The 23,560-nt window shown below is 42.5% G+C and overlaps 1 protein-coding gene across 2 annotated transcripts; it reads right to left on the reverse strand.

Annotated features, from left to right (window-relative positions):
* Positions 1-647: 647 nt before the first annotated feature.
* On the reverse strand, positions 648-22,703 carry Fam133b (family with sequence similarity 133 member B). 2 transcript variants are annotated; one of them, XM_059257334.1, is made up of 11 exons: positions 22,584-22,703; positions 15,516-15,613; positions 11,507-11,585; positions 10,583-10,657; positions 10,438-10,470; positions 9,979-10,041; positions 9,429-9,521; positions 8,092-8,142; positions 5,131-5,217; positions 3,663-3,707; positions 648-761 (listed from the first exon to the last, which is right to left on the reverse strand). In XM_059257334.1, exons 1-11 carry the CDS (start codon positions 22,605-22,607, stop codon positions 675-677), a joined length of 735 nt encoding a protein of 244 aa, XP_059113317.1. In that variant the 5' UTR covers positions 22,608-22,703; the 3' UTR covers positions 648-674. The 2 variants fall into 2 exon arrangements, with proteins under 2 accessions (XP_059113317.1, XP_059113316.1); XM_059257333.1 differs by lacking the exon at positions 22,584-22,703 and adding an exon at positions 21,050-21,433.
* Positions 22,704-23,560: the final 857 nt, after the last annotated feature.

Genomic DNA, 23,560 nt, shown 5'->3' on the forward strand with positions numbered 1-23,560 from the left:
CTGCAAAGTGCTGGGTATCTCTGGTGCATTCAAAGCAGCATACGAAGAAGTCTATGGATGTCATCAACCTCAGTCAAGGGCAGGACTGATGGCGCCCAGCTCTGACCTCCCAGGAAGCATGGCTACTGTGTCCACAAAAGTAGTGTGAGATCAAAGGCACGCTGTTCTGGTAGCTAAAGAGATAGCAAACCACCCCCCTCTTTAAAAGCTCCTTCCCCAAGTAAATCAAAATATACGTGGGGAAAAACTAAAATACTTATCTACAGAGTAAGGATTGTGAAATATTTATGTAATCCCTACTTTGAAAATTTTTACTAGAGTCATCTCATTATTTCTGGTTACATCTTAAAGATGGACCCAGATTCCGTTTCTGCTGATTTATCCTTAAGTACTTCTAGTAAAAAATATTAGCTTTATTCCAAATATCTTAACCACTAGTATGACTGCAAAGTACTGTCCCCCAGAGTCACCAAGCACTGGAAGAGGAAAAGGTGTTCAGGCAGCAGGCAACAATCATGGCCCTTCACACAGCGGTATCCAAGTGGCTACTGACTAGTCCAGGAAAGTCTAAACACAAGGGAATTCATGCACGTCACTACGTAGTCAGAATCTTCACAGTTGAGAGCTCCTTCGACATTGCACTCTGTAAGGGACCCTGGTCTTCCTTCCCGAGGCTACGCTGAGTCTGAACTTGAACCCGCAGCCTTCTTTTTCTTCTTCTTGCTGTGCTTCTTATGCTTCCTTCTCTTCTTGGCTTTGTCCTGTAAAGATATTCCACGGCAGGCATCACTACTGTGCCTATTGAAAACACGCCAGCGAGGAACATCAGCACTTCTACACCCAAGCTGCTACATAAACAACCAGAGGAGCAAGCAAACTAGTTAGGACGTTCTAGACAAGCCCCAACAACCACAGCTATGGAGTCTAGGAGTGCTTGCTGAGTCTCAAAGACAGGCACGTTAGCAGTTTCCAAGAGAAACTTCTCTGGAAGACTCACCTGAATCATGCTATCAATCGCTACATCTCATGTTATACACAACTTCCAAAGGAAAAGGCACTACAGTTCCAACACAGGACACTCACAGACAGCAAGCCACAACTGCTTTAGTGTGTCCAAGTATGTAATCTAATATATTTAAGTTGGAACATAAACAGTGTATTGTTCAGACTGCAGCACTACTTTAGCTACTAATACCAACCACTAACACAAAATACTGACATATCCTTAGAAGTATCTTTTATTTAATAAAACATATGCTTACTGTTTTTTTGTTTTGTTTTGTTTTGTTTTTTGTTTTTTTTTTGAAACAGTATTTCATGTAGCCCAGGCTGGCTTTGAACCTTGAACTCCTGATGCTAGGATTACAGGCACAAACCACCACATCCAACCAAATGCCATTTTACAGGGTAATCTCTGCCCTGGAAAAGGAGTGAAATTTTTAGTGGATAAAGGGTGCTGGAGTTTTGTTCATCTCTAACTCTTCTGAGTGCTTCTGCTACAGAAGTAAAGGCAGAAATTCTGGGCTACTAGTGTAGCTATTCAGGAGGAAGAAGTGGTACCCAGGCAAGGCAGGCAGAGCTCCCTCTTCTCTGCTACTGTTACAGAAGAACCTTGCAGCTTGCCTTCTTGGGGATGCTGCTGAAGACAGAGGAGCAGCTTTGTGCACAGATAGCAAGCACTATCACCAAGGCACATCCGGGCTCCCCAGAGCTTTTTTCTTTTTAAAGCATGTACTTGAATATAATTTTACGAAGAAGCCAAAAATCTTCAATTTGAACATTTACTTATTGTGGTACTGGGGTGGAATCCTCGGCCTTGTGTATGTAAGGCAAGCACATTACCACTGACTCACACCCTCAGGCCATGGGGAGGCTTTCTTTAGCTGCTCACTCTTTTCTCCATATATACACTTCTCCCTCTCTCTCATACTCTACTGCATCTCTAAGAACTAGACCATGCCTAGTAGAGATGCTGGGTAACAAACACACACCAGTAGAAAGAATAAACCAGTACGCAAGTACACACTAGACTTAGTCAAATGTTTTTCTAATTAATCTAAACTACAGTCTAAAACAGTCAACTAAATTATTTTTGCACTCAGAAAAAAATGTTTGCCACTGTGGTCACAAAACACATAAAAGTGATTTTGGAATCACTTATACCCAAGTAAACCCAAGTTTCAGAGAAGGGCCTTGTATTAAGAGCCACAAAGTTCTAGAAAAAGTTACCCTAACCCTACAACTGGGGATATCCTCATTTTTTCTTTCACCTCTCCTTAAGAGAGTGCCTTCAAAGGCCCACACTTATACAGGAGACCCTGACATTACCTCACAGCTATGCTCTGTACTACTCTCTGAAGGTATCCGCTATTTTCCTTTTTTGGCCTGCTTCTCATTTGGATACATTCCCATTCTCTTAAATTTTCTTCTTTCTCTTTTCCTATTTCTCAATTTGCATAATGGCAGAGCTGGTTTTAAAAAGAATATGGTGGGTGGTGGTGGTGGTGGCGGCGGCGGCGGTGGTGGCACACGCCTTTAATCCCAGCACTCAGGAGGCAGAGCCAGGCGGATCTGAGTTAGAGGCCAGCCTGGTCTCCAGAGTGAGTTCCAGGACAGCCAGGACTACACAGAGAAACTCTGGAAAAAGCAAAACCCAACAAAAATTCATGTTACCACTTCCAGCTTCTCACTGCTGCTAATGTTTTGAGAAGCCTTTTCTATTATTCTAGGTTTGGCTGACCTGTAAATACTTTCTTTTAGAAGACTGAGGAAATCACTATTTAATTATCGCTTAAGAAAGTTAAGTAAGAGCTGGAGAGATGGCTTAGTGGTTAAGAGCACTTTCTTTCTTTCTTTTCCCGAGACAAGAGTTCTCTGTGTAGCCCTGGCTGTCCTGGAACTCGCTATGCAGACCAGGCTGGCGTCACACTCAGAGATCCTCCTGCCTTTGGCTCCTGAGTGCTGGGATTAAAGCAGTGTGCCACCACCACCTGGCCTGGTTAAGAGCACTTCTTACTCCTGCAGAGGACCTGGACTCAGCTGCCAGCACCCATGTAAAAACTCCAGTTACAGGGTGTTCTGTGCCTTTCTGAACTCCATGGTCCATAGACACACACTCAGGCAAAAACTCATACAAGCAAAAATTAAATAAAAAATAAGTTGAAGCGTATGTGTGTTTAAATATATAAATTATACATATGATTTTCTAACTCTATTTTTATTTATTTTGCATGGATAGGTGTGTTATGGTGCACATGGAGGTCAGAGGATAAACTGGTGTCCTAGAGATCAGCAAGCACCTTTACCCACTGTGCTATTTCATCAGCCCCTTGAACTTGTATTTCTTTTTGTTTTCCTTGATAGGGTCTCATTCTGTAGACCAGGCTGGCCTTGAGCTCGGAGATCCGCCTGCCTCTGCCTCCCACGTGCTGGGATTACAGGTGTGCGCCACTTTGGCCAGCTCTGAACGTCTGCTTCTAACAGTAAGATACTGAAGTCAGGGGATGTTTGCTGCCCTCTCCTAAGCCTACTTGCTTCTCCCCATCAAGTCACAAAGGTGACGGACACCACTCTCCCCAGTACTTCACTTGGTCCCAGCTGAACTAACGTGACAGTCAAGAACACTGGGTCTGCCGCTGTCTGTAAAAACGAAAGATACTTGCTGTTCTCTCGCGCTCTTCACCGCTTTTCTTCCTTTTCGCTTGCACCTACGAAGTTGAAATTTGTGTGAACCAGAAGACAAACGTAATTTGTACTTAGTGCATTTATCTTACATGTTCGAGTTACACGTAGAAAATTTTGATTGTAAAAATACATTTTTATGACTCCTGTTATATCAATAAAGTTTCAATAACAAAATGGTAATTAAGATTTTAAGTGTTTCTAAGAGCTCCCCTTGCATTGTCTCTCAGCACCAAAACCGAGGCGTGCCAACTGTGGGAAGGCGTCCTAACCAGCACAACACAGCCCAGCACCTGAGTCTCAGCTGCAGCTCAGTCACTGTTAGCACTCTGCATTGCCAAAGTGGTCACACATACAGTGCACTCTCTAGAGCAGCGGGTTCACATCCTTGGAAATAACAATGCTCGTATCATCTGTACTTCCCTTTGACCTTTTAAAGAATGGTGGACCGAATTCAAATTAAATCAAAAGTTGTTAAAACCCATGTGTATTAAGCCCGAGTATATTAAATGTTAAGTACAAATAGGATATTTTATTAGCATTCCTTATTATATACTGGCTAAATGTTAACTATTAACAGTACTAGACCATAAAAACTGCCTAACTATTGAGTTGTATGGTATACCTGTTAGATAACTGTATACTGTATACATGGCACAACACATAAAAAAGTCATCAACAACCTAAGAAGACTAAGGATTAAAGGAACAGACATAAACAGTAGATATGTTTGCTTGCAATTAGGTGGTAGCTCTCTGAAAGCTTGTCTAAATACTTCCACTATTCTGGAAAATGACTGGAGGTAGAGATTTCTGAAGGCCACCTGTGAGGTCCCAACTCTAGCCTGAACGGACTTTTTATCTTCCAGTCTCATACTCGAGTGCTTACATGTTCAAACACAACTTCATCAGGTTATACACTGTACTTACTTTCACGTCTTCTATTAGGGGACAGTAATATAAAAATTAGTGTATCTAGTTTATATTAGCTATGAGTTTCATTTCAAAGAGCATAAAACACACAGCTATAAGATGGGGCAGCTGGTGTGATGGGTCTGAGGGTCATTTTCATAAACCAAAAACAATGAAGTAAAAAAGGAGATAGGAACAACCAAACAAGGAAGATACAGAAGGAGCAGGGAGCTGAGAATCAGAGTAGACAGACAGACAGACCGACAGCTGGGCAAGATGGACGCCAAAGGAGAAAGGCCTAGTGAAGCCAGAGTCCGGAAATCAGCTCCCTTGGCAGTGCCCAGACAGTCCACGTAAGACACAAATGAACAGACAGCACGTGTGACCCTTCTTCCTAGTGGAGCCAGACTGGACCTCAGTCTGCGCACTCTATCTGTACAGCGTCTTCCACGTAACCAGAAAGACACTGATACAAATACGGCACTGGAAGGGTACAGGAAAACACGGCGATGATGACAGAGTCCTTTTCCTGCCTCACCTCTTCATAATCCGACCCGGACAACGACGCGGAGGAGAGCGCTCTGTCTTCATACAGCTTTCTTTTTTTGCTGAGTCCTTTAGTGTCCTATGAAAACAAATACATGCATGCCAATTTAAAAAATACTCTGCCTTGAAAACCTTATGCTTTTTTTTCAAAGTGAAAATTTTATATTTGTTATAGTGTGTGTATATCTGCATGTAGGCACATGTGCACATGTATGGCAGTGAGGGTACCTCCACAAAGTCTTTTTATTCTTTCCTGCAACTTCGTGGGATCCAAGGATTCAGCTTAGGTTGCCAAGTCTGCACCAAGGGCTTTTTTTTGCTGAGCCCTCACATAAACCCCAAACCCCATGTTCCTAAGTTACATTTAATAATTATTCTAATTATTCTAATAATTCTTCTACAAATCACCCAACTTTAAATTTAGAAATTTCTAACATAGTGACATTTACCAGGACTTAATTTTTTATTCCACTACAGTAATACTTTCATTTAATAAATTGAAGTAACTACATATCCATTTAGATCAGCAGTTTTTAACCTGTGTGTTGCAACCCCTTTGGGGATCAAATGACCCTTTCACAGGGTCACCTAAGACCATAATAAAACAGATATTGACATTATAATTCATAACAGTAGCAAAAATATAGTTATGAGGTAGCAACAAAAATAATTGTATGGCTGAGGGTCACCACATGAGGAACTACATACTAAAGGGTCGTAGCATTAGGAAGGTTGAGAAGCACTGATTTGGATATAATGTTTTCATTTCCTTAAACTAACAGATACAATTTTAAGGTCCTAAGAAACCAAGATGGTGGAAGATTTAGGTCTTTTGTATTTTAATCCTTTTGTTTCTACCCAGGATTTCACCAGAAAAGAAAACCAGTTGGTAATTACCTGCTATGATTTAAAAGGATGTCTGTATAATGACATTGGTATATTTAGAGTTTAAAGATTTATTTCATTTGTATTTATATATATGTGTGTACGCAAGAGTGTATGTCATGTGTGTGTGCAGGTATCCATGGAGGCTGAAAAAGGGTGTCAGATCCCCTGGAGCTGGAGTTAGAGGTGCTTGTAAGCCACCCAATGTAGGTACTGTGACCCAAACTGGGAACTCGGGTCCAATGGAAGAGAAGCAAGCCTGCTTAACTGCTGAGCCAACTCTCCAACTCCTACACGGACATCTTAAAGACAGCTTAGTCTGGGGCAGCAAGACAGCTCTGAGTAGAAAGACACCAGAGACTCCACGGCGGCACAAGGGGAGAACCTGCTTCACAAAGCTGTTTTCTGACCTCCATACACACATGGTGCACACCATCACCCCCACATCATGTGCACATGTGTATGTGTATATACACAGACTAAAGCTTTTATAACGTCCTTAGGAATTTAAGCAGACATTTTAAGATCTAAAAATTATGCAAACATCTAGTATGTAAACATCTAGAAATGTAAACTAATGAAAACTTTGGTGAGAAAATCTTTAGATAAATTAAATGTATCCACATTCTGGGAACCTAGAAATTATAGTCCTAGATATGCATATTAGAAAATTAAGAATAACTCATAGGAGAAAAAAACAGTTAAGAAATACCCACTGTACAGAGCCAGAGAAGTGAACTTGTTGCTATTGCAGAAGACCCCAGTTCATTTCCAGCACCTCCATGGTGGCTTCCAACTGCATGTAACTCCCAATTCTGGAGTAACTGATGCCCTCTTCTGGCTCTTTTGGGCACTAGGCATATACATGGTGCATATGCACATATACAAGCAAAACATTTAAACATATAAAAATGAGTATTTGCACTGCAGCAGTCTGTATTGTTGAAAACTGTAAATAACTGGTGGCCGCAGAGAGGGCTCAGTGGTGAAGAGCACTTACTGCTTATGCAGAGGGCTCATTTCAGTTGCTAGCACTCACAACAACCACCTGTAACTCCGGTTCTAGGAGTTATGTGTCCTTTGCTGACCTCCACATGAACACACTTGCATGCACGTGGTGCACATAAACTCATACAGACAGTATACAAATAAATAAATCTATTAAAAAATGAAAACAATCTAGATGATCTATAGGACAACAGGGAATAAATGTAATATTGTAAGCAAAAGAAATAAATTTGAAAACATCAAGGATCAATGTCAACAGTAATGCTGAATAAAAAGCTGGTTTTAAAACTTGACACTTGGCCAGGCGGTGGTGGCGCACGCCTTTAACCCCAGCACTCGGGAGGCAGAGCCAGGCGGATCTCTGTGAGTTCGAGGCCAGCCTGGGCTACAGAGTGAGTTCCAGGAAAGGCGCCAAAGCTACACAGAGAAACCCTGTCTCGAAAAACCAAAACCAAACCAAACCATACTGTGTGTTACTATGAATACATACATACTTATTTGCTAAATGTGGACGAGAGCATGAACATTCATCCCAGGACCACTGCCTCTGCAGGAGTGGTGACTTCAGTCAACCAAGATCAGAAACAAATGTAAACCATTTATTAATTCTAGCCACCAGGAGGGTGGCTGGTTCAGCCTCTCACTTGTATTACTTAGTTTTAGGTTCATGTATACTTTTTTGAAATATGAAAACAACCACTTTTTTTTAAATAGTTTTGAACATCAGGAGCTAATACCAAACCAAGTGACATCCTTTGGTAACTACTAAAACAATCATATGGGTTTTTCCCTTCTATTAGCTAATATACACCAACTAATATTAAGAATAGAGAAGCTATGGTGGGGACCATGTGGTCACAGCCCCAGCTGCTCAGGAAGATCCCACGAATCTGAAGCCAGCCTCGGCAACACAGGGAGTCCCCATCTCATAAATAAATAAATTCGTATTTTTAAAAAAACCACTGCATTAATATGAAATTCCTGGATATGATACACACCACCGTGAACTTCTTCGTCAGTGCTGTGTCAGACTATCTGAAGGCAGTGTAAAAGTAGTTACCTTCTCTTTCTCAGTCACATCCTTTGACTTCTTTTTCTTTTTTGAACCATCCTGCATGAATACACAAAGAGACACAGTACAAGTGTAGTCCTCCCCCAAAATGATCTGACTCATGACAACATCAGAATTTATTGCAAAAATAAAAAGCTCAATCTATTTTATGTGTATATCTGCATGTAAGACAATAGACCTTTTCTGTTATCTGAGTAAAACCTATGCACCCCTACAACAGTCTGCAATACCCAAATGGCTTATCTTAAAATGGGGCCTTATACCACTGTCTGCCTGTAGTGGCCACATGCATTCAAATTCTATAATCCACATGGTTTTCTGCCATCCACCAATCTGATTTGCTTACTGTCCTCATCAGGAATCCTGCTTTTATTCCCTTAGTTCTAACTATTAACCTCTGTATTAACAAACAACTCCCTCACACAGTTGCTCAAAGGGTTAAATGCATTACCTGTCAAGGGCCTACCCAGGACCTACCTACCACACAGCAGGCCTTCCAGGAACACTAGCTATCATGATCACAGGACTGCTGCCTTAAAGACACAGAGATAGCCAACAGTCACTGAGGGGACTTTCCACACTGGGAACTTTGTCAGAAGAAATCTTCCCAGGGCAAGTGAACAGGAGAAAGAAACCTGAACAGGAGCTTTAGTTTCCTGAGGCTCCTGTGTTCCTTGGGTGCCCTTTATCAGAACCATGTAGGGCATTTGTCAAAAATATAGACTATTTCTGATCCTAATCAGACTCTGGAAATGGGACCTAGGAATCAATTCTTTCTTTTTTGATACTGAAGATTGAACCCAGAGTCTCTCCCATAATACCAAGCAAGCTCTCTACCACATTTCTCCAATGGGAATAAATCAATCTAAATAAGTAGGTACCAGTACTTCATAGTGTCTACCACTGAGTACAGTCCTGGCTGCTGGAATCAACACTTTTATAAAATACTTCACACTTTTGTTCTTGACATTCCTAGTTAGTACAGAAGAAATTTAGGTAAAATAGAAAGCACACCAGGCTAGCTACTGAAAAATAATCAGCTCCACTCTCACCTCCTTTTTGCCCCTGAATTACAAATATTTTTTTGAAAATGGAAGAAACAATAACATGGAGATTTGGAGACCCAGAAACATGTATATGAAAGTACTCAGGGAACAAATACATGCTACATGTGCAATATTAACTACACCAGTCAACTGGTGCAGAAAGAACCTCAGAGTACAAAAATCGTACATGCTCCTTCTGACCACAGTGATGTCAGACAGGAGCAACGGACAGAACCACGGAATGCTTTTGCTCTCGGCAACTCAGTGCTGGGGTCTCACCTTGCTGTCCGAGTCAGAGTCCGACACTGAGCTCTCGGGAGACTTATGGCAACGAGTCTTCTTTTTCTTCCTCTTTCTTGTTTGTTTTTTATCCTACGAAACATTTAGAAACATTTATTTCTGTTTCAGAATATAATTTATCTGTTTAACCAGTATCACAAATGTAGTAATGGCCAGAACTTAATGAAAGGACCAACTTATAAACATATTTTCCTCAATGAATATTTATAATGTAACATACCATTTTTCTATTTGAAGAAGAGTCAAATGATCTGAATTATGTTTGTAGTTCTAACCAATGAGTCAAATGCATTTTAGATTTTTCAAAAAATAAATTCTATTTTAAATGGACTAGGCAAACTTAAAAAACAAATACTAATATCTAAACATCTCATCATTTCATGTATTCATTTATGGGTACTTTAAGCTATGAACAATTAATTAAAATCAGAAAGTCAACATGCCTAACAGCAATTTCACCACAGGAGTCCCTTGACATTCAATTCAAGTAGACAGCAATTACTTCATGAACCACCACAGCCAATCTTACCTCATCTTCAGAATCTGAAGAACTGCTGGAAGAATCAGAGCTCGATGAGGAAGAAGATGAATACTTGACCAAGCACAAAACAATTAAAGCTTGTGAGATGCAGGAATTGGTTTATTAACTCTCTCAACTACTTAGTGAAATCAATCTAGTGTCTAACAAAAAAGTCATCTCTGTCTCCCAGAAGTTCAACAATGTGAAAACTTATGCAGCAATGATCGACAATTATCCTCCTTAGTAGCAACAGAAAAATCACTAGGTTATGAGGGAGTTGACATCTCCTTCATGTCACTAAGAGAACATCACCCCCCCCCAACCAAAGGACTCCCGGACTACTTGACTAATCTACAGTCTAAGTTACCTTTAGCATACAGGTTAAAAAAAAATTAATCATTCTTACTTTTTTTTTTTTTTTTTTAGCTTTTAATTGTAACATTTAGAAAAAGGAAAACTTTTGCTCACCCTACCAGATTTCTTCTTTTCTTTTTTCTTTCTCTAAATAGAAATAAACACAAGCCTGAATAAGTGGATGAGATTCAAATGTATTATTAACACACCATCATGAAATCCAAAGATAAGAATGGCAATAAACAAAAAAGGGTGTTACCTGTCTTTTTTTGGATGAGCTCTCATTTCCACTTAATAATTTCTCTCTGTGTTTTTCTAGTTCTTTTTTCCAATTCTGCAAAAAGGTGAAGACATCATTAGAAGCTACTGTTCCCTTTTCTTTCCTAGATTCTTTATTACCACTCACCTATCTCAGCTTTCTTTTTCTAAACAAAAAGATTTATTTATTTTCATTTGTATACACATCTGTGTAAGATGTGGTTTTTTCTTTTTTTTTTCTTTTTTTCTGGTTTTTCGAGACAGGGTTTCTCTGTGCAGCTTTGCACCTTTCCTGGAACTCACTTGGTAGCCCAGGCTGGCCTTGAACTCACAGAGATCCGCCTGCCTCTGCTTCCCAAGTGCTGGGATTAAAGGCGTGCGCCACCACCGCCCGGCAAGATGTGGTTTTTTCAAGACAGGGTTTCTCTGTGTAGCAGCCCTGGCTGTCCTGGAACTTGCTTTATAGACCAGGCTGTCCTTGAACTGAGATCCACCTCCCTCTACCTTCCGAGTGCTGAGATTAAAGGTATGTGCCACCATGCCTGGGTTCAAAAAAATTTTAATGAAACTCTGTCTCAAAAAAAAACAAAAAAGAAGTGTGACTATGATTACCACGAGAAGTCAGAGGACAACTCTGTGGGGTTGGTTCTCTCCTTCCATGTTCATGTGGGTTCTGAGGATCAAACTCAGATCATCAGGCTTTGAGTCAAGTGCCTTTACTGAGTCCTTATTTTTATAGAAAGTATTCATTGACTCACAAACCTGCCTTTCAATGTAACAGTAAAATTCCTAAAATCTAGAGTCCCCTTAATGCCTAAAGTGCCATGCTCAAATCCGTGGTTTATTGAAGTGAAACAATTAAAGGGATTTCATGTTTATGTAGGGAAAAGGTCTGTCTAGTTCTTAGACAATGCTGTCTACAAACCTCATTCATCTTCTCTTCAAATTCAGCCAAGGCTTTGGAACCTTTCTTCTTCTTTTCCAGCTGCTCCTTTACTTCCTCCCTTAAACACACAAAGACAAACACAATTCCCAGCGTTCCAATTTAAGTGGATGGACAGAAACAAGATACAATTTTTTGTAAATAGCATTTTAATATTCTAAGACCCTTGTCAAATTCATAGTTCAAATTTCTTTGTTTACAACGATGTAAATAATCATAATAAAGCCCACCAAGTGATATCAATCCTCTTCTAAACCCAGAATGCCTAATTATTATTTTGATTAAATCTCACAACAACCCAGTAATAGGTACCTTACTGCCTTACTCAAGTTCAGAGAAAGTAAGACATCTGCCTCAGACCACAAGCTGTCAATGTTAAGATGAGCCAAGTAAGTCTATCTTACTCAATGCTACATCCCATAGTAAAGCCTGTGACATAAAATACTCGACCTGCCTGCCAAAGGCTTCATACAGCCTACCTTCTTGGACCACTGGCCTAAAGTGGGCATCTTGGAGCTGGATTTTGGATGTCTTACCATCCCTCATTAAGAGTAGCATATCCCTGGGGCTGGAGAAATGGCTCAGGGGTAAAGAGCACTGACTGCTCTTCTAGAAGACCCAAGTTTAATTCCCAGCACTTACACAGCAGCTAACAACTGTCTGTAACTCCAAGGTCTGACACCCTCATATAGACATACATGGAGGCAAAGCACCAATGCAAATAAAATAAAATAAACGATTAAAAAAAATAGTGTATTCTGTCTAAACTCTGTAAGTGGGACAACACAGTACAGTTTAGGGCGAGTACCTGCTTTATTTCCGGGAATGCGGAATTTGAGAATGTGACGGCAGAGGCTGACTAACCAGCAATAAAAATCCTGGGCACCAAACACCTAATGAGCCTTCTGGGCTGGCAACATCCCACATGTCGTCCTAATTCCTTGCTAGAGGAGTAAGTGTGCCTTGTACGACTCTGTTAGCAAGACCCCTTGCAAGCCTGCGTCTGACTTCCCACCGGCCCCCTTTTCAACAGGACCTGACGTCCTTCTGCTGCCATTAATCTTGTTAAGGGTGGGCTTATCTGCCAGGACTCCTCTAAGTGCTCTTATGAACTACCCAACTGTGGGTTGTTCTAAAGGCTTCTGACTCACGGGCATTAAAATGTGTTCTTGAGCATGTCCTCTTTAAATTCCATCCCCTCTTAGCATGTTAAAAGTAAAATAACATTTTATTTGGGGGAACTTTTCTGGTATGCTGCAGTGGTTAAGAACAATAATTAAGCACACTGGAAGAGATGGACATTCGAGCTGAAAGGATTCCCTATAACATACAGTAAGCATCAACTACAGCTGCCTGGATCTAAAGGTATTCTGCAGCTGGTGGTTTGTCACTTCGGGACTGTAGTAGAAACAAAAAGGATGAAATATTAAACAATAGTGCCTGAAACTGGGACTGTATATTTACAAAGAAGAGAGCTACTCCTCCAGTTTTTCTGACTCGCCTGAATCAGCTGCTACACTTGGAACAGCACCATACAGTATTCCTACGACTCCTCACTAACTTCTCCATGAATCTCCATGAAGGCATCATCATTTTAAACAGCACGGAACTGCAAAGTTAAGTGGGACATTTTAGAGGCTGCAGAAGAGAGTGACAGAAGTCTTCTTCCAAGTGTTTTAGCCATGCCAGGTTCTCAAATGTCTATTTTGTTCATGAGTGTGAATCACATATTCAAAACAAAACCCCTGTTAAATGTTACTTTAAAAATCACCCATTATTCTGGATGTTCACATGTAGAAGAATGAAATTAGACCCATATATATTATCCTGAACAAAAATCAAATTTAGCCAGGTGGTAGTGGTGCACGCCTTTAATCCCAGCACTCGGGAGGCAGAGGCAGGTGGATCTCTGTGAGTTTGAGGCCAGCCTGGTCTACAGAGTGAGTTCCAGGACAGGCACCAAACTACACAGAGAGACCCTGTCTCAAAAAACCAACCACAACAATCAACTCTCGATGGATCAAAGACCTCAATGGGAGGCAGAAAGGCTACAGCTGCTGGAAGAAAACATAGGCCGTGCCTACAAGACACAGGGCCAGGGAAGGACTTTCTGAACAGGACTCAATTTGACCAGGAATGAAGGCCAACAAGTGACAACTGTGACCTCATTTAAACTGAAGTTTCTGCATAGCAGAGGAAACACTGACTGAAGAGGAAGCTCACAGAGAACTCTAGTTGAATTTTTGATACAGGATCAATACCCAGATATACAAAGAAATCTAAAACAAAGAATCAAGTGCTGGGGATGTCTTTCTGTATGCTGTGAATATGTTGCTCTGATTGACTGATAAGTAAAATGCTGACTGGCCAGTAGCCAGGCAGGAAGTATAGTATAGGAGGGATAAGCACAGAGAATTCTGGGAAGAGGAAGGCTGAGTCAGGAGACGCTGCCAGCTGCCGCTATGAGAAGCAAGATGTAAAAGTATCGGTGAGCCACGAGCCACAAGCCACATGGCAACTTATAGATTAATAGAAATGGGTTAATTTAAGATATAAGAACTAGATAGCAAGAAACCTGCCATGGCCGTACAGTTTATAAATAATACAAGCCTCTGTGTGTTTACTTGGGTCTGGGTCTGAGCGGCTGCAGGAGCCAGGTGGACACAGGAAAACTTTAGCTACAATCAAGTAAACACTCAACATAATTAAAAAAGGGAGTTGTCCCCAGGATGATAATGCTACCCGAAGGAGCCATAGATTATAACATTAAATACCCAGTGCCACGCATGGGAAACTTCCCTGAGTTGTTGGTCAGGGGTCAGAGATTCCAAAACAATATAGGCTATGGCCACTACCTTTGGTGGCCTCCCAGAACTTGAAGGTAAGAGCCTACTGCTGTAGACTGATTACAAACTTTGGACAAGGGACTTGGAGGAGACAAGCTGGACTGATGTGTAGCCTCTTTTCTGAGGACAGCTCTGGAAGTATCTGAAGGTGCTATCCAGGCTGCCAAGAGAGAGACACCAGTGGTAAAGCCTGCCAACCACAAAGATGAGCACGGCATATCCCTACTGGTGCAGGAGTGATACCTTTAGCTTGGAGGCAGCCATCAGTTCACTGGACTTAAGGCCCATGTAGGAGGGAATTTACAGCTAATACTGCAAATGTAGCCAACTGCTTGTGGCCAGTAAGACCACAGACCCTGGAGGAGAACCTACTACTGCCATTTTCCTAATCAGATAAAACTTCTAACACATTCTAAATACTTATCCTTATATCCAGATGAGGGCAGGTCTCATCCCTCAACAGAGAAGCTTCTTTTTGTAACAGATGGAGACATGGGTGCTCACCCCAAACTGGTATATCTACAATGCAACCTCTACATGTAAGGCTCAGGGAAAATTATAGAAAAGGGGGCCAGAAAGATTTTAAGAGCCTAGGACCAAGATGCCCACTGAGAGATAGTGTCTTTTAGACATGGCAGGGGAAATGCACCCATGAAATTACAACAATATGGCTGCCTAAGTAAGATCTGCATAATGACACCACCAGATGACAAGCCAACTTGGATGAAGATGTCATCCAAGGAATGCTGGGGGTAGGTGGGTGGGTAGGGGCCGCTGAGGGGAGAGGGTGGAGAGAGAGAGGGAAGAAGAGGGAGAGAGAGAGAGCATGAGTATGAATCAGTTTTCTTCAGGGATGAATTCCCGGATAGGCCATCCAAACCCAACTGGTCAGCCTTAGACACAAGATGAATTCAATTCAATAGGGTGCATGCATGTGTAACAATATTAAAGAAGTCATGAATTGAGGGGAGCAGGAACGGAAAACAGGAAGAGTAGGAGGGAGAAGAGGGAGTGGAAATGATATAATACAATACTCCTGTATGAAGTTCTGAAAGTAAGTAAACACCACCTGTTACCTGGCAACTGTTCAACAATCACTAGAGGCAGTAGGAATAAACTCTATGAACAGGTAAATGGAGAAATACCAGGTAGGCCTTGGTCGGTTCAGATAATCCTGGATTGTTGGCCCTGAAGACTGGACAGGACCCCTTGAGCGAGCCATCGCTATTGGATTCATGTAGGCCTTGAGGAAAGAACACAAATTCATTTTGTTAAGATAACCAGTAAGGGAAGTCACTGCTACTAGTAGTGTTAGTATAAATGAATACTATATCCAACTAAGCATGAACAAGCTGACTAATCAACCTCTTATTACAAAATCAGTTTATTCTTCTACATAGCCTTGAATGCTTGTGAGATAAGTAGTTACTCCATATAACACATGCTGCTGTTGCTTTAGCAGAGATTTGAAAAATAATGATGCCTCTCACCTGCTGAAGCCTTTAGGGTAACTTTTCCTGAAACCCAGTAGCCCAGTGAAGGTGATCACACTATGCTACTGGCCAATTAAGAAACCCACTTCCAAAGAAACAAAAATGATCTAACTCTGCCTTAGTGCTAAATCTCCTAGTCCATACTGATGGTAATTTTATTCTCAAATTAACATCAAAAATTAAGTTACAATCAACAACAAAAAACGAGGACTTCATAAAATGGTGGCCAGTCACAGGGGCACACACCTACAATTCTAGCACTTAGGAGCTAGAGGCAGGAAGGTCAGGAGTAGCTACATGATGCTTTATCTCCAAACAAAAACAAAGCCCAGAATAACCTTAAACATGTATTTTATGTGCATGGGTGTTTTGCCTGCACGTCTATCTGTGCACTGTGTACACACAGTACCTGTGGAGGTCAAAAAGTGCACTCGAGTGTCTGGGAATGGAGTTACAGATGGCTGTGAGCTACCATGTGGGGTTGGACTCAAACCCAGGCCCTCTAGAGGAGTAGCCAGTGCTCTTAACCACTGAGCCATTTCTCTACTCTCCCAAAATAATTTAAAATGTGGAAGAAATAAATGTGCTGCAAATAATGAAACGACAATTTGCAGAATGGGAAACCATTGGCAAACCATATTCTGAATAAGAGAGTAATGCCCAGGGTATAAAAAGACAACAAAACACCTGATCATCTAATTTAAAACTGAGCAAAGAACTTAAAATAGATATGTCTCCAAAGACACACTGTCAATGGCCAATAAACGCAAGAAAGAATCTCAATATTACTAGGAAGGCTATTAGCAAAGAACCAGAAAATCACAAGGATTGTTACAAATGGAAGAAAGTGGGGCCCTTCCTGCACTGTTGTTGGTAGGAGTATAAAATGGAACAGTTGTTGCAGACAATAATTTAGTGCTCCTCAAGAAGTTCCACATAGGATCACCGCATGAACCTCCAATTCCACATCTAGGGACCACAGACACCCAAACAAACGCAACGCAGACTCTAGCAGACACCAGCGTTCACAGTAGCAGTCAGTAATCACGACAGTCAACGGGCAGAACAAAACAAATGTCCATCCATGGACGACGACGAGATTAAACACAACACACGCCCCACTCAATTTTCAAAAGCTGAATTCGAATACTGTATCTGGATGGGTCTTGAAAACAGCTATGCTAAGTGACGTAAGAGAAATACAACTGGACAGCGTCGTAGTTCCACTTCTAGGAGATATCTGTAGGAAGCAAATCCAGAGACAGAAGACAAAACTGGGCTTATCAGGGGAGAGAAGCTTGGGAGTCACCACTTCACTGTGCACAGCTCACTTGGGATTCTGAAAGTTCTCCAAGCAGACAGACGGTGGCAGAGCACCGTGAATGCAGCCAATGACACTGAACCACGCTTTAAAACGGCCAAGGTTGCAGGGCATGGTGGGGCACCCCTTTAATCCACACACTCAGGAAGAAGAGGTAGGACGATCTCTGTGAGTTCAAGGCCAGTCTGGTCTACAATAGTAAATTCCAGGCCAGCCAGGGCAACACAATGAGACCTTGTCTCAAAAGGAAAAAAAAAAAGTTGTTAAGTTTTATGATATATGAAACAACATATCAGTCTCCACTGTTCTGCTTTCACACCAACTGAAATGATCAACAGAAGCAGCTGAAGGAAATATGTGAGAGTATATGTTTATACAAAAATAAAACGTACTCTGAGGACAGGGAGATGACTTAAGATCTGATCCTCCTGTCTCCACTTTCTGATTTTACATGGTGCTAGGGATCACACTCAAGGCTTTGTGCACGCTAGGCAAGCAAGCGTCATCAACTCACCATCAACTGAGCTACAGCCTACATACCGTATGCATATAAATATATATAAATGTATTTTACAGTTACTATAGTAAGATAAACACACTTCAGAGACCCTTTCCCCCCTCAAAAACACTGAGACAAAATAAAGCAAACGTTTGTTTAGTGATGGTTTCTGGTAGAAATAATGATTTGCTAAAATCTGCTCTAGATATAAAATCTGTTTTGTTTTCAGACAGGATCTCCTGAAGTAGCTGTAGTCTGTCCTGAACTCTGAACTCCCTTGCCTCAGCCTGTGATCATAACCATGCACCACCATGCCTGGCCCAGTCTCAACCTCCTGATCCTCATATTCAGTTTTCCCAAGTTTAATTCAAGTTGCTAAATGTTTACTCTATAAACGATAGGAACTTAGGTTAAAGATAATTACTCTCAGTTGATTTTTAAGGCCTTCCTCTTCTTAACACTTGAAAGAAACAAAGAAAGCACTGTATTTGCTGCACTTTATCAAAACCTGCAAAAACTGACCATTTCCACCTTTCTAACAGATGTGACAGACAGACTTCCAGTTTCTCTGGCAGAGTAAACAATACAAAACCACCACTAAACAGCACATGCTGAGAATCACCTCCACTAAGACAGCACTGCCTAATTACTTGGAATGAGCCACAAATCTGACATAAGTTTCTTATAAGCAGGAAGGAATGTTAGAAGTTCCCAACGTTAGGGATATTTAGAGAATCAAGGCAAGGTATGGATATCAAACGCAAAATACAGAGGCATACTCTGTGCGCGCGTAACCAGAGGCTGACATAGGGTGTCTCCCTCAATAGCTCTCCACCTTATTTTTTGAGACTGGGTCTCTCACTGAAGCTGGAACTCACAAACTTACACTGGCTGGCTAGCACGCCTCAGAGATTCTGGGTGCTGAGGACCAAACCCAGGTTCTCCACAAGAGCACTAAATACTTTTAACTGCTGGCTTTTTAGTAGTCCCTAATGGTAAAACATTTAAAGTTTAAAATTGTAAAAATTATTTCTAAAGAGTGCAACTACATAAAAGGACCATCCCAACTAAATTACAACAGTAAAAACTGAAGACCCCTCGGTCATTATCAAGTCAGGATTCATAAAATATACTGCAAGTATGTCCCCTAAATGAAATATTATGTAGTTACTAAAAAAACGAAGTAGATCTATAGTCTGTGATTTGGAAAGATGTCCAAGGTTCTAAAGGGAAAAGCAAAAGCAGTTGAAAAAAAAAAAAAGCATTTTAATCAACACCAAAAACCAAAAAATGAATGCATGTGCACCAAAATGAGAAGACATTCCCCTCAACTATTTTATTTTTGTAAATATTTATTATTCTTATTCTTTGATTGTGTGTATGTGTCTGTGTGACTGTAGAGGTCAGAAGAGGGTAATGGATGTCGTGGAGCTGTAGTAATCGAGATGGTTGTGAACCACCTAATGTGGGTCCTGGGAACCAAATTCGGGTCCTCTTCAAGAGGAGTATGTGCTTTTATCTGCTGAGCTATCTCTCTAGCTCACCCCCTTCACCATTTTATATGCTTAATGGCTCAGTGGTTAAGAGCACTGACTGTTCTTCCAGATGACCCAGGTTCAATTCCCACAACCCACATGGCAGCTCACTGCCTGTAACTCCAAGATTTAACACCTTCATACAGACATACACGCAGGCAAAAAACACCAATGCACATAAAATAAAAATAAATTCATTATTTTAAAAGATTAATTCACTACCTTGATAAAAGAAATACTAAGGGTGGGGGAGATGCTTAGCAGGTAAGAGCATCTGCTGCTCTTGCAGAGGACCTGGGATCAGTTCCCAACACCTTATAGCAGCTCTCAATTGTCTGTAATGCCCATTCCAGGGAATCCTACACCCTTTTTTGGCCGCTGGTGCCTGGTTCCCATGGAGGTCAGAAGAGGGCTTAAAATGTCCTGGACTAGAGAACAACCCTGGGTCTTCTGGAAGAACAGCCAGTTAGTTCTCTTAACCAGTGAGCCATCACTATCACCCAGCTTCATCACTTTAAAGACTGGGCCACTGGCTGGGGAGATGGCTCAGTGAGTAAAGACATGTGCCTCCAAAGCCTGAGGGCACAAGTTCGATCCCTGGGACTTACTACTGACTCTGGAAAGTTGTCTCCTGGCACCCACACATAAAGACATGTGAAAAATTAAAATGTAATCAAAATTACAAAAATAAATATCTTGACTTTGTAAGTCACACATTCATATTATACATGACTATAACTGTCTGTGGCTGCATGAGTTAAGTAAAGGAAAATGATTTGTTATTGTAACTCAGAACAGCAAGCTAGGCTCAAGGGGATACACATGTGTGAAGGTACCAAAAGAGCAACGTAGGACAACTGTGAGAGGCACAAGCAGGATCTGATTGGTTGCTTTGACTGTCTTTACCTAGAGGATATATCTACTCACTTTAGAGGACACAGATTACCAGAAAGAATACAAAGCAGGCTTCCAGAAAACAGGCATAAAGGCACTGTGAATGCAATAGTCCTTTACAGATGCCAAGAACTACAATGTTCAGGCTATCCATGAGTAGGAGTACACACGCACACACACTCAGAGGACCTCTCTCACTTCTAGTCAACTCTTCTGTGAACCCAAAGCTTCTCTAAGAAGGGCCGAAGAGATGACTCAGTCAAGGCGAGTATTTCTAAAGGACTCAAGCTCAGCAGCCTCAAAGGTTGTTAACTACAGCTTCCAAAACAAACACCCCACAAAAAAACAAAAAAAAACAAAAAAAAACAAAATAAAACCCATCGTTTAGGAAGAGATATTTTATACCCAAACCCGATGAACTGAGTTTGATCCCAGGAATCTTCACAACAGAGGAAGAGAAATCCTGGCTAGCTGTTTTCTGGCCTTTCACAAGCTTACTGTGGAGGTGTGCACACATACACACAAAATAAATAGATATGAATAAAACAACAAAACAACTGTTCAACAAGATCTAATGTTTTTAAATTTGTGTGTGCCTGTGTATGTGTGCCTGTGTGTGTGTGCCTGTGTATGTGTGCGCACACGCTCGTGAGCATGTTCTCACAGACGTCAGAAGAAGGCACTGGATCCTCTGGAGCTGGGATTACAGAGGGCTATGGATGGCCTGATGTGGGTGCTGGGAATGGAACTTCAGTCCTCTGCAAGAGCAGCATGTGCCAGGCCTGGTAGCTCATGCTTTTAATCCCAATACTCCAGAGGCAGAGGTGGGTATAGGCCAACCTGGTCAGTCAGGGACACACAAGAGATTCCGTGTCACAACAAACAAACATAATTAAGAAAGAGAGAGGAAAAAAAGAGCAGTAACATGTGCTCTTACCCTTGAGGCTTCACTCCAGTCCTCTAAAGGTTTGGGTTTGTTTTCTTTTAAATCCTGAAATCCTATAATCTTTAACACCATGACAATATCATCAATGTAAGAAAAAGAACTGGACTGCCTCTGAGACCACCTCTGAACAAGAATAACAGAACAGCTAGTATTTTCAGAGACAGACATTCAAAATCTGAGACAGACTGGCAAAACTATGGAGCCAGTAAAGAAAGCGTTGATTGCAGGAACTGAAGCGACAGGAGTGACTGAAGCGGAGACTTTCAGTGATACTGCATCATAATGGTGGATGCATATCATTACTAATTTGTCCAAAGGCACAAAATGCACAGCATGGTGTGATTCCTGAAATATAAACCACAAGTTCACCAGAACAAATGTACCTTCTCGGTGGGGGATGTTGATAATGGAGAAGATGTGCATGTGTCGGAAATGGATAGGATATCTGTGGTTTAAAAGTGCTGTTAAAAAGGGGGCCTTTACATGGAAAAAAAAATCCAGAGTTATTAAGTACTGAACCAAGTGTCAAATGAGCCAAGTTCTTCTGGTAGTTTAAGCAGCCTCAACCTGTCCCCTACAAATTAAGAGATTTCATCGGAGCTCCTACATCTCCTGTCTCTTGAATTAATGTTCTCAGTCTTATAATCTCTGAAGTGCAAACAAAAGGCTACCAGAACATTCTGTGCTAGGACAACAATACAGTTCGGAGTTGTCAAAACGCCCTAGTAAACGAAGCAAGTCTCATGTTTCACAAATGCCTTAGGGATGTATAAATGGAAAGTTCCCAGTAAAATGGAACATTTTGGATTTCCGTAAGAAAACTCGTGTTTGTAAGCAATCCTATAATCTTTAAACCCACGAGAGCATCATCAGTGAAAACAAAACTAAACTGAAAAATCTCCAGAAAACGGGGTGACTTCCAAGCGTGGGAGGACATTAAAAGGGCCCAAGCACTTCAGGACGTCGAACTCAGGATGCCCCGTGCACACGGCCATTTCGACTCCAGTCTTCGGTCCAGACGACGCGTGGCCTCGTCCTGAAGCCAGGAGGAAAGAACCCTTCTGAACCGTGTAAGCACTGTTCCTGACCGAAGGGGCTCCATCGCGGAACTAAGCGGACGTTTTGAAGCCGGGGAGCACTCACTACCACCGCACAGGCAGCTCTTCGGGTACCCACGCGCAGCCGCTCGGGCAGCTGCCTTTGTGGTCGGGCTGTGATGACGCGGCCCCCGTTCGCACAGGTAGAAACTTGGGCTCGGGAGTCACTAACTTCCGTGGGCACAGCCGTCCGGAGCACCCCTGCCCCCGCGGTCGGGCTGCGGGGCGAGCAGCCCCCGGGGCCCGCCGAGCCCGCCGAGCGCGGCGCCGAGGGCGAGCAACGCGCACGCGCACCGCAAGGCGCGGGGTCTCGGGGCCCGCAGGTGCGCCGCGGTCGGCGGGCCCCGCCGCGCCGGGCGACGGCTTCCGCTCGCTCGCCTGCCCCCCGCCCCCGCGCCGTCCGTCGGTGTTCCCCACCGAGTACTCACCACGCGATTGTCTCGCTTCCCCATGGTGGCCGGCGGAACGCGCGGGAAGCCGCGGACGGAGCAGGCCCGAGAAGAAGCCGAAGCGGCCCGCCGCAAGTCCGCCCACCGCCTCTACGCCCCGCCCAGAGAGCGGCGCCCCGCCAATCCCGAGCCCGCGTACGCCACAGCGCCCCCTGGCGCTGCGGAGGACAGGCCGGCGCCAGCGCCCGCCCGCGGTTCCCAGGAGCTGCGGCTGCAGGGTTCCTGTGACCACCCACTCCTGGGCAGGAGGACACGCGCTGTACCCGGTCTCGCCAAGGCAGCTCACTCCATTTGGCCTTGGCTTTCTTCCATTCTTTATGCGCCGAAATACTCATTCTAGGGGAAACTAAGATCGCTACAACTCTTACTGTGCCTGTTGGAAAAAAAGTGAGGACCAACACAAACTGGTCCTACAGAGTCGTTCACCTGGTGGGGGAGAAAGCGCTGTTAGAGACTTAGGTTACTTGTACTGCTGAACTTCATTCGTTAATCACACGCATTCATTTGTTTTTTTAAAAATCATCTACCTTGCATAATTTTCATTAAGAACACTTGCTGCTCTTGCAGAGGAAGTCAAGTATCCACAAGGTGGTTCTCAACTATCTGTAACTTCAATTCCTGTGTTCTGGTGCCCCCTTCTGACCTCCTTGGGCATCAGGCACATATGGTGCGCACACATGCATGCAGGCAGCCAAACTACTCATACACATAAAATAAATCTAACAAAAAAAAATTAAGTCATAAAACTTTAAAAAGTGAGGCTGGGTCATGACAAAGATAGTTAAGACACAATCCCTACCATTAAGGAGTCTGTGAGTTTCTAGGGTGAGATAAACACACACAGGTTAGATCTTACTGCTTGGCTGCTATGGCATTATCTGGACTGTCCCAAAACTTCAGAAGAAGTGACCTGGACTCCAGCAAAGAATACACCGTGCACATTGATTATCACAGGC

Source organism: Peromyscus eremicus, chromosome 3, assembly GCF_949786415.1.
Source record: "Peromyscus eremicus chromosome 3, PerEre_H2_v1, whole genome shotgun sequence".
NCBI classification, from domain to species: domain Eukaryota; kingdom Metazoa; phylum Chordata; class Mammalia; order Rodentia; family Cricetidae; genus Peromyscus; species Peromyscus eremicus.